Below are 15,470 nucleotides of genomic sequence, written 5' to 3' on the forward strand. Positions count from 1 at the left end.
AAGATTTCATTTGAGTAATATGAAATGAGAAATAGTGAGTGAATTTTTACTGTAGTGTAATATTAACTTATTCTGATTTGTATATAGTACTATCAGGAGAAACAATTTAAGATTAAAGGACTCCTCAGAATGGCTTGTATGGCTGTTCTGATGGCTGCAAAGGACAATAAAACTTGTTGCTTTGTTTAGTCCAGAGGGTCTCTTGAAACTTAACAGAGGAAGAAAGCAAAGAGTCTTACCATACTTCAGAAAGATTTTTAAACAGGTCTGACTGCTATTCTAGGACCTTTCAATAAGGAGAGGTTTTAAAATAATTTAGTAGTACCAACTTTGTTCCTTTGAGTTAAGATTACACATTACATTTCTGAAGTAAAAAGTAACTGACCAGTTCATACTTTAATCTTTTTCCTGACACATGCACAAGGTATATTGCTTGCAAAAAAACCTTAGTTAAAGGCATTTTTGATTCATTGTAGTTCTGTGTAAGGTAATACAAAAATCTTCATTCATGGTATTGTCCTGGGGTTGTATAGCTGTTTCTGTAGTCTCCCCTGGGTCCAATATGCAACCACATAGCAATTCTCTGTGTAAATGTATTTGCTTTGCCCGTTGTACTGTTTTGTGGCATGTTTGGCGTGGAGATGAGCTTTCCAGGACCCGGTGGGTTTCCAGCTCCTTAGCAGAAGGGTAACTTCTGGATCTGTTTTAGTGGCAGAATACTAATCTGTGTAGTTGATTCTCTAAAAATCTCTCTAGCAAATACTGCAGAGATTACAAAACTTGTTTCCAGTGCATCTTTTTGACTAAGTGCAGAGCTGCAGATTCCTGTAATACAGGAAAAGACAGGAAAATACAGGTCTATTTGAAAGCAGTTTTCTGGGTCCTGTCTTTCTGTTTACAAAGTAAAAAAAGTTGAAGGAGGTCTAAAGTATTCTGTTCCATAGAATTGCTTGCAGGGTTGTTTGTTACACAAAAAGCTGAAATACCCGAAGATAAACTTCTGGCCAAACTTTTGGGGCTGGGTGGGGAAGTCATTTTTGTTAAGCTTAAAGACAACATTTGGGGAGAGAGAGGGGAGAGGTGGTGTAAAAGTCTATCTGTATCTGCTTTCAGAACAAGATAGTCTGCAAGAATTATAATTCTTATTCTCTTCTACTGAAGATCTAAACTTTGAAGTGCAAGTGTGATTTATCATCTATGGTTTCTGTGTGTCCCATGGTCTGAATTCAGTCAATAAACAAAAAGAAGGGGGAGAACCCTCAAACCTTGCTGCTGCCTGAAATGTTCCATCCTGTCTCCTTTTAGTAGTCCTCTGTCCTTTCACAGGCTAGAAATGCATGTCCTCACTTTCGTGATGATGTCACATTTCCTGCCTTGTCTCCTATCCTATGTCATACTGCTGCATTTACTTCCTCTTACTATTGTTTTGACCAAGCCACTTTTCCGACTTCTCGAGAGTTTTTTTTCTATCTACAGTGACCAAGTGTCTGTCGGTCTTTCAGATCTCTCTTAGGTACTTAAGTTTTCCATAGTTTGTCTCACAAAATATAACCGTTGCTGTGTTCCAGCACTGTGATGATAAAAACTCAAAATGTTTCCCAGTCTGCTCAAATACTGGCAGATGTTTAAAAAAAATAATTTTTAACTGAAATTTTCTTTTGCATACCTTCCTGTAGAGCTTAAGCAGTACCCAAAATACACATTTCACATCTATTTAAAAAAAAAAATCAATCCCACAACCTACAGATAAGGATAAAATTATTAAATCTTCTGCAGTTTTTGTTGTTGTTTTTAATATTTAGATGTCTTTGTAGAATGAGGGGAAGAAACCTATATGCTTCTGCTTTAAAAGCAGTTGTTCTGGGACTCATACATCAGTGCTTCTTCCTCATATCAATTATTAATTGTAAAATGTCTAACAAAGAGGGATGAACATGTGATGGTTACTTCTTGTCCGTGATTTACCAAAATGAATTATTCTAGCAAACCTGCATTAAGGCTTATTGTTATCTGTTCTACAAGTACAGATGCTCTAATAGGTTGTCATGTATTATTTGCTCCAAATTCATGATTTGGTCTTTTGGCAGTTTGCTCCTCTGCTTATTTGTGTCTCGTATCTTTCATACAGTGTCTTCTTAGCCAGGCCTTTGCTACTGTCTTTGCATCACAGCAAATTTTGCTGTGTTGTGGGTTGTTTTGGTTTGTTGTTTTTGTTGTGTTTTGGGTTTTTTTAATTCACTACTACTACCAAGAAATAGCTGATAATGCTGATTTTGTCTCCTTCTCTGTTCCCTTAGTCTAGAAAAAATGAGGAAATATGCGAGATAAAGAAACAAAATTTAGCTGGGAAAGACAGAAATTGTAATATGCATTTCAGATCAGTCTTCTGAAGGTCACAACTGGGAACTAGTTAAAACTGAAGTCTAAAGCTAGCAAAAAAAACCCCAGAAGATTAATGGGAGCATTTTGAAGTATCATTGGACATAAACATCATAGAGAAGTTGGAGTTTCTAGGAGAATATTTTAGTTTGAAGATTTTACTAACATGGACATCTATTTTATTTGTTTCACTGTGTTCATGTAGTAGACTATTATCCTAATGCTTCATCTTAATGAAAACAGGGTGGGCAGATACTGGCTGCCTTTGGAAGAATCCATGCAAATACTAACCAAAGTTGTCCGTCACTCTGTAAATGGCTCTATTGCAGACTGTGATATTTGAAGTTCTTTGGAGTTTCTGCCTTTGTGTAAAAAAGAATTGAATAGATACAGATTCTTTAAATAATAGTTGTGATGTACCTGAGAATAATACAAAAATATTTCAGTAATCTCAAACCAGAGAGCTTTGGAGGCTATCAGCTTGCTTATTCCTCATTGCCCTGGGTAATGAGAAATTTTATGGTCAGAGACAGGTGCTTGAGATCATCGTCAGGAGACGATTTCATGGCCAGTCTATTCCATTTTTTTCTCTTTTTGGGAATGCCTATGCAAGCCTTTGTAGTATCATCACTGAAGTAGCAGACAGCTGCAGCAGGGTCAAGCACTGGGTTAGCAGCCTCATGCTACTGTTCTAGCTGAGAGCTATGCATTAAGAAAGTAAAACTCAGGGTAGCATCGTGTAGCTGTTCTGCCCTAGAGAAGCAGATCACTGCAGAGCTGTGCATCCCTCACATCGCAGAATTCTGATACCCACAGACCTGTCAGTATATTCACAGCACACTCATGTCCCCTCTCAGGCAAGCAGGTAAAAAGGCAACGTGTCATGGGGAGATAAGAGGAAAACTGAAGAAGTTTGGAGGCTGCTATCTTAGAAGTTTGTGAACATCATTAATCTGCTGCAAGAAGGTCTTAAGACTGATAATTCAGCTGCTTCTGAGTTCTAGTTAGACATTCTGTTACTAGCAGTTATTGGCAAATAATATATATAGCAAAAGGTTTTTTGGCTTCTCTGATTTGAACAGATGTTGTAACCTGTTTCCTGGTAGGTAAGCTCTCATACTGCAGAGCTACTGTCTGCCATTTGGTCTAAGTTGCCCTCAGGAGTGAGCCAGATACTGAGTATGCCACAGATTGAATTTGTTCATCAGTTGTATGACGGTATGTTGAAAGCAATTGCAAGGCATTTTAAAAAGAGGGGAAAGTATATACTAGTTACTATCTGTGCTGTCACATTTCCTGAAGTCCAAAGGTATGTTTTGGGGGGTTTGGGGTTTTTTGTTGTGTAGTTTTGCGAGGGGTGGGGGGTTGGCTTGGTGTTAATTACTAAGGCAGTTGAATATAGTGTTTATAATAGCTGAGCATTTTTACTTAGCGTTTACCTAGTATGTGTCTAGTTCAGTTCTTCAGTAGTTTTAACAGGACAACTCTAATTTTTTTTCATAGTACTTTTTTGTCCCAACACAAACGGCCTAGGCATGATCCAGCTCTTTGAAATGTTTCTGATCTATCTTTGCCATTCACAAAGGCTAATAATCTATAGTGTTTGTTTTTACCATGAAACTAATTCAGTGGTCTCTTGGCCTCTGTTTTCAGCTCAGGGAAACCTAACCTGTTGTGGTTTGCCTGGTAGCTTCTGATGGGTCTCTTCCAAGTACATGTCCAGTCCATTCTTGCAGTCATGTAAGTTTATTGTGTCTGCACTATCCTGTGAACACGCAGTTCCAAAAATCTACTACCCTTTGTATGAAATACCATCTTCTTTCCTCCTCAGGGGAGGAATGCTGTTATATCAGTCATTAAGATTGTGCTTTCTTAGCTGGCATTCAAAAAGTTAGTTTGGAGATACTAGCTGCTTAAGAAGATAATAACCACACATGACCTATTACAGTTAATATGCACGTTCACTTCAATGCTTGTTATTTGAAATTAAAGCAAGAGGGACATCTAGACTGGTCAGACAAATAAACACGTGGCAGTCAAAGCCACGTGTTGGTGTTTGGATAATAATATAGATACAAGTCTTCCTTACTTGTTTTTACTGTTAACATCGAGGTCAAGGATGTTTCTTTCTGTCAGAGCATTAGCTGATCCCTGGACTGACTTTGTAGCAAAATGATGGCTTAAAGTCACAGGCCTGTCTAAAGACCTGGTGTTCTAGGTTACTTTGCTGGTGCCCTTTGAAATGCCTTTGCACTAAGGTGTGCAGCATGAGGAGCAAACAGGGGGAACTGGGTGTGTTTGTGCAGTCTATGCTTTAATCTAGAAGTGTTTTGATTGATAGAAATTATAGATATCTGCTAGAGAAAGCTCAGTTGGGTTTTTACTGGCCTGTTTTTGAAGGAAACAATGCACAAGCTGTGTACTGTCATTCTTTCCTGGAAACCTTTGAATTCGCTGTTCATATTCAAATAAATGTGTCAGAGTAGTAAATGTTTCAAGGCATTAAGTTCCTACTCATTTAGCTTTAAGTGAGAAGGAGGTCAAAACAATTCTTGGTCAATTCTTGCCCTTTGCCCGTTGGTCTGTAAGTAGCTCTGAACTAGTCTGGCTATTGTCTGCACAGCTAAACAGGTAGAAGCCACTGAAGGATCTTGATAGTCATTGGATTTATTGTAAGGAGATAAGAAATCCATAGGAACAGTTGGTTTAGTTCTGTTTTATATGTGTTGGCATCTTGTGTTAAGGGTTACCTCACTAGTGTTGAGGTTTATTGTATAGCAAACAGTATTCTTTGTTCTCTGCATCCCAGGAAAGCATCACTGTGTCCTGGTTTCCTGTGTGACATCTGGAAATCATCAGGTTAGTAGAGAGCTGGGAACGGCCGCCTTTTCTACCACAGCTTGCAATCCCTTGATGCCTGTCTGAAACAGCATGTTCAAGCGACAGGTCTTTTCTGATCAGCTTAGTTCAGAACCCCTTCATACAACAGACTTGTATAGGTATAGGACTTGATATATCGTTTTGCCACCTCAAAATTGTGATCTCAGTTGCCACTGATTAAACTTTTTGAAAACCACAGTAACTTTTGTGGTTTTTATCGAAGCAATGTCTTCCATATCTGTTTACACTTGTAAGATTTTGTACCAGGTGTGTTGATTTAGAAAGGTAAAAAGTTGTGACTAAGGAACTTGAGAACTGCCATGCTGGACAGAGTCTAGTTTGTGGTTTCCTTCTGATAATGCCTATAGTGCCATGTGCATTAGACAAATGGATCTAAAATCTTAATAATTATTGATTAGTCTGTGTTTAAAGATGAAGTTACTTAGTTGTTCCTTCCTAATGTTAGCTAGAAGGAGGTAGTTCTCATGGGTAGTATTTTCATGCATATAGCCCATGGGTTTTCTGTTTAAAAAAAAACAGTTGGGTTTTCTATATATGTGCAGTAAACAGAAGCGGGAAAATATACCCCTGGAAGCACCCAGTTGTACTCAAACCCTGTCAAGCTTTGACAGGATTACAAAAGTCACTGCCACTTAATATTTATTTTATCTGTGAGTTTAGTAAGAAGTGTTCCCTCTTACCAGTTTCAAATTTGCCTTTGGCCATTTCCTGCTTTACTCCTATGAACATAGGAAGCTACAACTACTTTGTGAATTGTGTGGCCGTAGATTCTGTTTCAAGTGAATGATGCATAGCAGCAAGAAGTCAGGAAGAACACGAGCAGAGCTTTCAAAAGCAGCATATGTATTGGAGGAAGCCATAGACCATTTAAAAGAAAATGTACCTGTGTTTCTTGTCTACCTTTCTATAAGCTCCACTGCTTAGAATTCATTAGAGTAACAATTTTTTTCACTTCAGTGTGAAGTTTTATCTCCTTTTCCAGAAAAAATAACCTGATTTCCTCATTTTAGAAAATAGGTTTAGTATAATTTATTTTAAAGCAATTGTCTTTACTATCAAATAAAAGGGTAAGTTTAGCTGCTGCTTCATTTTTGCCTTTCTAAGAGTGCTTAGGCAGAGAAAACATCATCCTAGAAGCCAGAGACATAGGTGACTTGCTGCTTCATCTGCTGGCAGAGAGCTGGGAGGCCTGTGGATTCTTCAGTCAGACGAAAATTCAAAAAACACTCCTTTTAAGCTTTCACAGAATTAATTGGAATAGAAGCTACAGGTAAACAGCATTTCATTCACAAGCCAGAGAAGTAGGTCATGAATGTATTTATTTACCTCAAATGTTTGGGTTTTTTTCCCAAAAAAATATTTTGAGGAAGGGGAGGGGGAAAAAAGCTTATTATAAACTATTTTTAGAATAAAATTTACTTAGCTAATTTGTGAAAATCCATCTAGGTCTGGAGAGTATGGGGAAATTGAATGCTCTCAGATAAATACATAAGACAGTGTACCGTGAAACTTTGCTATTTCTGAGATAAAAGCAATTGTCATCCCCTCCTGTCCTTTTTCTCCACCTGGAAACCTACAAAAATGATCAACAAAACACATCAACAAAAATGTTTTTCAGTTAATTTAATCTGAATTGTAAGCAGCCTGAAAATTCATGTATTTTGATGGTAAATTCAGCATTCTGAATGTGTCAGATTTGCGTACCCACAGTGCGTAACTGTCACAGAGATTGGCAGAGGAAGAAACTGCAGTTTTGGCAACTAGGTAAGGGGCTTTTTGTACCCAGCGAGGCATGGGGAGACAGTTTGGATTTCAACATAGGCAGAAAATATTCTGACCACTTGCTTACAAGATCAACAATGAAACAACAAAATATTGACGAGTAGTTAGTGGGTTTTATGCATCTAACTTAGGGTTATCTGTTTAAAGAAAACCCTGCAATTCAGCAACACTGTAGGGATCTGGATATGCACAGATAATACAAGGGGAAGTTTATTCTAGGACCTGCCTCCTTCAAAGCTTCACAGCATCTGATTTCCACGTAGCCTGCATCCTTTCCCATAGTTTGCTGTCACTATCCCAGTAGTCCCTCAGCTTTGGGTTTGTATATGTTGTCTGAGGTTCAGACTGTATAAAATAAAAGATGGTATTATCTGTAGCTTTCAGAGTTAATTGCTCATTGAAATGAGCAAGGCTTTCTTAGGAAGCGAAATACGATACAGTTTTTCTTGTGGTTTGTTTTTTTGGGGGTGGTGGTGGAGTTTTTTAGCTTTTGTGCCTCAGGATGTGATGTAATTCTGGAAACTTAAAAATAAAAGCAAGACTTTTACCATTTATACTTTGCAATCTCTGAGGAGCATATAGTGGTATATTCTGCAACATGATCTAGAGCTTCAGAAGTGTAAAAAAAGTGAGATCTAATCTGTAGTATGTAGAAGTTTTTAATGTTCGTATTGTCAGACCAGCACCACATTTAAATGTGTAGCTATAGTCCATAGAGCTTTGAATTTCCGACATTGTTTCTATTATCCTTTGAATAGAAACTGTCAAAGAATGGATCTGGAAGCCAGCAGGAATTTGACATCTGAGCAAAAAATAAGTGTGTTTAGCTCTCTTATTTTTCTTTCTTTTTGTGAGCAATGGCTAGGATAACTTTTGTTATTTTTTATAATTCTAAAGAAACATTGCTTCCTTATTTAATTCTTCTTACTTTTGTGCAGTAGAGAAATACTATCTTTTTTGACTCTGATATTTTCACAAGTTTCAGTCTTTTTTTTTAATTTCACTACCTTGATGATGCCTTCAACTAAATAATGTTAAAACAAACCTGTGTTTGTACACTAGTGTTTTGTCCCTGAAATTGTCATCGTTTCTGCAGAAGTATGGCACCTTGAGGCACTGAGTCTTTGCTAACATACCTTCAGATATTTATTCAACATTCTAGTATTGATTCTTCCTTTCCCCCAGATTGTAAATAATAGCATGTGAAATAGTTTTGGCACTATTCATTAAATTAAGTGAGCACATCATAGAGTGACTATAATGAGATTTTAAAGTTAATATGTAGCAGGATAGTTACACAAAACTAACATTTTAATTATCAAAGCCAGTAGACTGAATTTGAGGTGGAGCATAAGTGTGACAGTGCCTGTCACTTGTTGCAGTTTTGTCTTGGTGAAACAAGTAGGTATGACTTCCATTTTGAAGAGCAAAGGTATGAGGGAAAGGATCAAATCAAATTGACTTAGTGGTTTTCTTCAGTAAACTAAAAACCCATTTTCCTAGGGTATCTGTTGCCAGTATCATCTTTCGTCAAACCTACGGTGAGCATGGCTGCTGGGGTATTTTACTGGCTGCCTAAAAAGTTAAAGATAACTGGGAGACCAGAAGGAATACATTCTGGTCTGCATAGGTAGGGCCAGAGTTTATAGTGTCGATCTATAGGTTTATGTGAACAGTGGCAAGCTCCCCACTGTATCTTCTGCTGTTCTAATCATACAAATCTGAAGTGTTTCTCTCTGTGGGCTTATTTTGGAGAAATCCATAAAGTGGGCTCCAGGCTGAATTTTAACATTTGAACGTGATGTGTATTACACAACATGGCATTTTCCAAGTGGGAAACCTCTAAGATGTGTCTGAAGGTACATATGAACAATTTACTGAAAGCAAATTAATTGACCTGTGCTCTGTAGTGCCTATTTGCATACTCTTAACAGTGGTGCTTAGCAGGTAGCTTATACATTTTCACTAAAGAATAAGTTTCCTTGTGTTTACCACATAGTAAGAGCATGTATGCAGTCATTACTGTTGATATTTGATGTGTGCTAAATTCACGTCTTCTTATTTTGCAGTAACATGCCTATCTTTTTGTATTAAGGGGCCTAACTCCTTTTAATAACCTTTTAATTAACCTCACTGTAGGCAGATATTTGGAAATGTTCTTTCTCTTCCAAAGGTTGAAAACGGTTATTTATGAAAAAACAATTGACATGCTGTAACTCTGCAAGTGTAAAATAAGCTCTATATACTGGCCAGTCTAAATAACTGCAAGTTCATGTTGCAGTCATTGACAGACAAGAAAGAAGCTGCACCAGCATGCATTCCTTGATGCTGTAAGAGTTTATTTTGTGGTTATATCTACCATAGACATAAGGCTTATCTGCATTCATGTTGGACTTGAACTAATCATTCCTCCTGGAGTGCTCAGACACACCCAGCTGCCTCTGCAGCAGTCACCGTCTGCAATCAAGTATTTCTGCATCTCCCTGTGCATCCAGTATTATCCAGATTATCGTCCCTTTAGTTTGGGTATTGGAGATGTAACAAGAGGTCTGTATTGTGTGTATAAATACACCTCACAGTTCCTTGATTGGCATGTTATTCCTGTTTTAATGATGAGGCTGCTGAGGTGTTCTGATCAGTGTTTTCAAAGATTATAAAAGTTTTCAACAAATCACTGTGGTTTTTTTCCTTTTCTTTATCATTATAGACTCTATATATCTCTACATTTATAGATGCATGACAGGCAGAGTATTGTTTCCAGAACAATGTATGCTTCTCCTATAAAAGGAGTAGGTTTTGATGTTCTGGGGTAGTTAAGATTGATTACTCAAAAATTCCTTGGCTTTGATGTTTTTGGCAGGTTCAGAGAAACGTTTTAGTTAGGAGAGTGTGCAAAATAATAATGCACAAGGTAAAAAGAGTGAGATCAGCTGCTGAAAATGGTTACGGTGAAGGAACCTCTGGACTTCATGCCTTAATATTGGTGATATTGATTAGTCTGTCTGAACCTCAAGGCCTTGGACTGCCATTTTGGGAGGCAAGGAGTTAGTTGGGGATGGAAAGACTGGAGTTTGTATTCTTTCTGCTCTGTTACCCATTGCTATCTTCATGGATCTGACACTCTGTTTATCTGACAGTGCACTCAGTACTGCTTCGCCAGGGAAAATTGCACAAAACAAGCCCAGTGCATCAGCATTTTCATTGTGTATTAAGCTGAGCCTCCCTTCACATGGTCACATCCCCTTTTTAATCTGGGATTCCATGTCCCTTTCCCAGTCCAGCCTGTTTCTGTGGTGTCTATTACTGGTCTCCCTGAGCTTCTGTTTCTGTGGTTTGAGTGTTTTTTGTGTGGCTGAGTGTTAAGACCTGCAGGACTTTTGGAAGTGGCGTTGTTTGGGGGTTAGGCAATACACTGATTTAGTGTTAGTAGTTTGTCACAGTCTGAGGTGATGGCTGCGTTCAAGTTGGATTTCCTCCCAGAGATGATGGTGGACCATTGTTCCTTGAATGCTAGCCCTGTGTAAGTATTTTGTCTTCACGTCTAAGTTTGTAACTAAAGAGGTAGTCGCAATTGCTGTCTCTGAAGCTTCTGCTATCTGATAATTCTCCTTGAGGGGGGTAAAAGAGAGGAGAGCCTGCAGTTTGTTTTCTTGAAAAAAATCCTAGTGGGCATCAACAATTGATGTTGGATTCTTGCTGGGGGGAAACAATCTAATAATTTGGGGGATAAGCACTAAGGAAGAATAAAGCTATGCTATTTGGCAGTACTAATATGCTACAGGTGCTGATATTATAAAATCAGTTATTTAAATCAATTATTGGGAGAAAGGTTTCTGTTCTTCCCTATTAATGACTCCAGACTAAACCTTTTAGTGAGGAATGAAAGGTTCCTTGAATACTGTTGAAGTTATGTTGAGAGTTGCCCAATTAACAGGAGCCATGCTACGCTCTTGAAGCTGCCCATGGCATAGAAGGCAGGGCTGAAAATAATTATTGGAAGAGGGTGAATGATCCAGTTGTTCTCAATTGAAATGAAAAGACATTGAATGGAAAGAGGTATTTTACCTTGTTGTAAAAGGTATTGTTTGCCTTGGCTGTTTGGAGAGCTGCTGACTCTTTCTGAATGGAAAGATAAAGAGGAGTGAAAGGATTTATGATGATTCCCTTCCCTTCTGGTAAGAAGCTGTGTTGTTCCTGAGATCTGTTCATACAGCTATAGAATTGTGAGCTTTCCCTGGCATGTATTTTTCCTTAGGCTCTGAACAGTGTATTAAGGGGGAAAATGAACTAAACATTACTTGGTTAGGAATTTTTTTCTTCTAAAATTCTATTCAGAGGGAATATGATTGCAGATGGACAGTGAGAGGAACACTGTTTACTGTAATGTGCGGTTAATAAGCCATTCAAAAACTATCTTTCAAGGAAAAAAGCAGAGATGAGGAGAGCCGATTACTCTGGAAGAAGGCCACCTGTATTCTTCAGCAGAGGGTTTGGGGGCTGGGGGAATCATTGTATTGTTACTATTCCACTCCCCACGTCCTTTCTGGATTATGCAGGGGCTGGTCAGCAATTTTAACCTACTAATCACTATAGCTACAATAGGGTGTCATTACAGTTACTCTTCCACTGTGTCGTGTGGTATACCAGGCTGTGACTACTGATAACAAGACCTCTCATTGAGCTTGACAAATGATGAGGAGTCATTACAGAAAGCAGTATATGACTGTCAGCTAGCTGGGTGGAGTATAACACAGTTTTATTAGTAGTCTGTAAACTGTTCATATGGCTAGATGTAATGCCTTGAAGCCTATTGGAGATTCCCATACTCAAAACTCCTGTGGTGTTGTAGTCTAAAAGTGACTTTTTTCTATGTTAACTCTACCGTTACTCAACTTGATTCAATCTGTGACTGACTAGATGCCCAATCCCAACCTGTTCATGTACAACCTAAGCCTGTTGTTTTGCCAAATATTGTTGAAAGCTCCTTAGTTTCACAAAGAGCTATTGCCTTGTAAACCCTTAATGAAACTTCTCATCTGTTTGATTGTACCTTTTTCTCTGTTTTAAGGTGGGTCTTCACCTTGGGAAACAGTTCCACATAGTCACACTTAAAAACAACAACAAAAAAATGTTATCCTCTCATTTTCAGTTGACTGAAGCTGAAATAGTTATCAGGTTACTGATAACTTCAGCAGTCTGTGGGTGGACTTGAGTTTAGGTTCCTTCCTCTTCTGGTTTCTTTTTCTGCTAAATTTTACATGGTTGAACTAATGATATATTTCAGTCATCTCAAGAGATTTATGTCCTGTCCTGAATCCCAGATGTTGACTACATTATAGGAACAAATGTTAAGAGAAGCTTTAAACAGCTGTGTAGAGTGTCTGGTTTCCAAGTACACAGCTTGCCAGTGAATGTGGATGATGATCCTGGTATGCAGGACTGGTAATGTGCAAAGGTCTCTCTTTATGTGTGTATTTTAATCATATACATTTATATATTTGTAGAATTATTTTTTTATCTCACTGTAAGCATGCTTCTTCTAGCTGCGGTAACATCTAGAATCTGTGGAAAGATATAAACGAGAAATTTCTTCTTGTTTTTCATAGCTCAAAGAAAATGAATGGCACACTGGATCACCCAGATCAACCTGATCTAGATGCTATCAAGATGTTTGTGGGCCAGGTCCCACGAAGCTGGTGTGAGAAGGATCTAAGAGAACTTTTTGAACAGTATGGTGCTGTCTATGAAATCAATGTCTTGAGGGACAGGAGCCAAAACCCTCCTCAAAGCAAAGGTGAGAACATCTTTACTCCTCATGTGAGACTTGCGGTCTCAGCTGCTTTCACATAGTTAACATTTTAGATGTTTGCTTATTCAGACATTTCTGTGTGTTGGAGCTTTGTGTGACCAGGTGTGCATGAAAACCCAGGCTTGACAGTCTTTAAATGTATGTGTCTAAATATCCTTGGACTGTAGTCCAGTCATTAGCTGAGCTGAGAAAAATGATAATTTTTTTCTTTTTAATGCTCAGAAGTGGTAGGGATAGATTGTAATTACAAAGCAGAACATCAAAATAACAGTGTTGCTCCAGAGCGTCATTGTGATTCTATGATACGATCAAAATGTTGCTGAAAGTGTCATAATTTCAGATAAAATATAACATTGAGATCTTAATCATTTGTGTACATCAAATAATTTTGTACATCAACTCCTAACTAAATGCTGTACCTGGATTTGCAGTTCAGTTTTATGCAATATTTTATTTCCTGTGAAACTAGATAAGTCTTTGGTACTAGCAAATAATTGTTGAGTTTGATAATGAGAGTAGCCAGCAGTTTTTTGGCAGATGTATGTAAACGTTTGTTTTAATTGTGCATTGGTGATGTTGGGTGTATATATATCCTATTTTTTACATTTAGAAATATTTAAACAGTTGCAATCAGTAGTACCTACCTATTTCAATGTTTTAACCTCTTCTACTTGCCATGTGTTTTGTATTGGAAGGATAGAAGTGGGACTTGCATTTTCTGTGCAGCATATCAAGATTTATAGTGTTCTTTCCTGGCTAGCATTTTCTTTCAATTGCAGGGTGCTGTTTTGTTACATTTTATACCCGTAAAGCTGCACTAGAAGCACAGAATGCTCTTCACAACATGAAGATCCTCCCAGGGGTAAGAGCAGCCATGCTTTGTTTGCAATTCTGTTTTGTTTTTCTGAGCTCTGGCACCACTCATCTACAAACATGTTATCTTGCCCTCAAATACTGTTTTAAAAGAACTATTCAAAAGAGCAATGTTATGAGATTTGTATAACGGATCTTAAGGGAGTTTTTGAGCATTTGGGAAAATAACATGGTAGTGAAGTTGGTGGACAATGGCTCCAATAATACTCTGTGAGGAAGAGTGGTGGCATATTATTAGGAAAGCTTTCCTTTCTTCTAGAAATCTATGTATTGTTACATTTGCACTTCTGTAGAGGCAGTTTAGGTAGGCTGTTTCTTTCTTCCACAACTCTTATGGGATATATTTCTTATAGTATAAAGTGAATGCATCTAGGATTAAATAATCTTTTTACGTTTCAGATGCACCATCCTATCCAGATGAAACCAGCTGACAGTGAAAAGAGTAATGGTAAGCTTCACTGAAGTCTGAGTTTGGTAGCATCATTTGTGCTAATAGGGAAACTTGAGGATTCTCATTTTGTTGAACAGCTGCTGATCAAGGCTTCTTGAATTGGAAACCTGATTTTTTTTTTTTTTTTTAAGGGGAAAAAAAAAAAAAGGTGTGTTTTCAATATAGTAGGTAGTGTAAGTGATGTCTCTAAAATTCCATGACTCAGTATCTCCCACTGCTGCTGCTTGTGGTAGAACCATGTTGTCAGTTAGGGAAACATCTAGTGAGTTCTTCTTTGTACTAAGGTGGTTTAAATCTTTGTTGGGGACATGGACAGTGCAATTGAGTGCACCCTCAGCAAGTTTACAGATGACACCAAGCTGAGTGCTATGGTTGATACCCTAGAGGGAAGGGATGCCATCCGGAGGGACTTTGACAGGCTAGACAGGTGGGCCCCTGCAAACCTTATGCAGTTCAACAAGGCCAGGTGCAAGGTCCTGCGTGTGGGTCAGGGCAATCCCAAACCATGTATACAGGCTGGGCAGTGAGTGGATTGAGAGCAGCCCTGTGGAGAAAGACTTGGGGGTATTGGTGGATGACAAACTGAACATAAGCTGGCAATGCGCGCTTGCGGTCCAGAAAGTCAGTCATGTCATGGGCTGCATCAAAAGAAGGGGTAATAGGTCAAGATTCTCCCCTTCTGCTCTGCTCTGGTGAGACCTGGAGTACTGTGTTCAGCCCTGGGGCTCCCAGCGTAAGACAGACGTCGACCTGCTCAAGCAGGTCTAGAGGAGGGCCATGAAGATGATCAGAGGGCTGGAGCACCTCTGCTATGAGGACAAGCTGAAAGAATTGGAATTGTTAAGCCAGAAGAAGAGAACGCTCTGGGGAGAACTTACTGCAGCATTCCAGTACTTAGAGGGGCCTACAGGAAAGATGGGGAGGGATTCTTTATCAGGGAGTATAGTGACAGGATGGGGGTAACAGTTTTAAACTGAGTAAGAGTAGATTTTTTATTAGACACAAGGAAGAAATTTTTTATGGTGAGGGTGGTGAGGCACTGGCGCAGGCTGCCCAGAGCACCTGTGGATGCCCCATCCCTGGCAGTGCTCAAGGCCAGGCTGGATGGGGCTTTGAGCAACCTGGTCTAGTGGAAGGTGTCCCTGCCGGTAGTGGAGGAGTTGGAACTAGACAACCTTTAGGGTCCCTTCAGACCCAAACCGTTCTGTGATTCTATGAAATCTAGAAATGCTTTTTCAAGTGCTTGGCCAATTTGAAGCAAGGCCTGTTGCAGCT

General features: G+C 38.7%; 1 protein-coding gene across 19 annotated transcripts in view; it reads left to right on the top strand.

Moving 5' to 3' along the window:
- The window catches only part of CELF1 (CUGBP Elav-like family member 1), a 69,387-nt gene that overhangs the window by 20,320 nt on the left and 33,597 nt on the right, over positions 1-15,470 (top strand). For 15 of the 19 annotated variants that reach the window (XR_008823088.1, XR_008823089.1, XM_056346720.1 and 12 more), the window contains 3 exons: positions 12,669-12,856; positions 13,651-13,733; positions 14,144-14,192. Coding sequence is in view for 17 of the 19 variants with exons in the window: in XM_056346720.1 (XP_056202695.1) it covers positions 12,679-12,856; positions 13,651-13,733; positions 14,144-14,192 (310 nt within the window). In the remaining 2 variants the exon portion in view is untranslated. Of the gene's footprint in view, positions 1-6,376; positions 6,551-12,668; positions 12,857-13,650; positions 13,734-14,143; positions 14,193-15,470 lie in introns of those variants that run through there. The other 4 variants (XM_056346734.1, XM_056346735.1, XM_056346724.1 and 1 more) reach the window with 3 other exon arrangements.

The sequence above is a fragment of the Falco biarmicus genome, chromosome 7, assembly GCF_023638135.1.
Source record: "Falco biarmicus isolate bFalBia1 chromosome 7, bFalBia1.pri, whole genome shotgun sequence".
Taxonomy (NCBI): domain Eukaryota; kingdom Metazoa; phylum Chordata; class Aves; order Falconiformes; family Falconidae; genus Falco; species Falco biarmicus.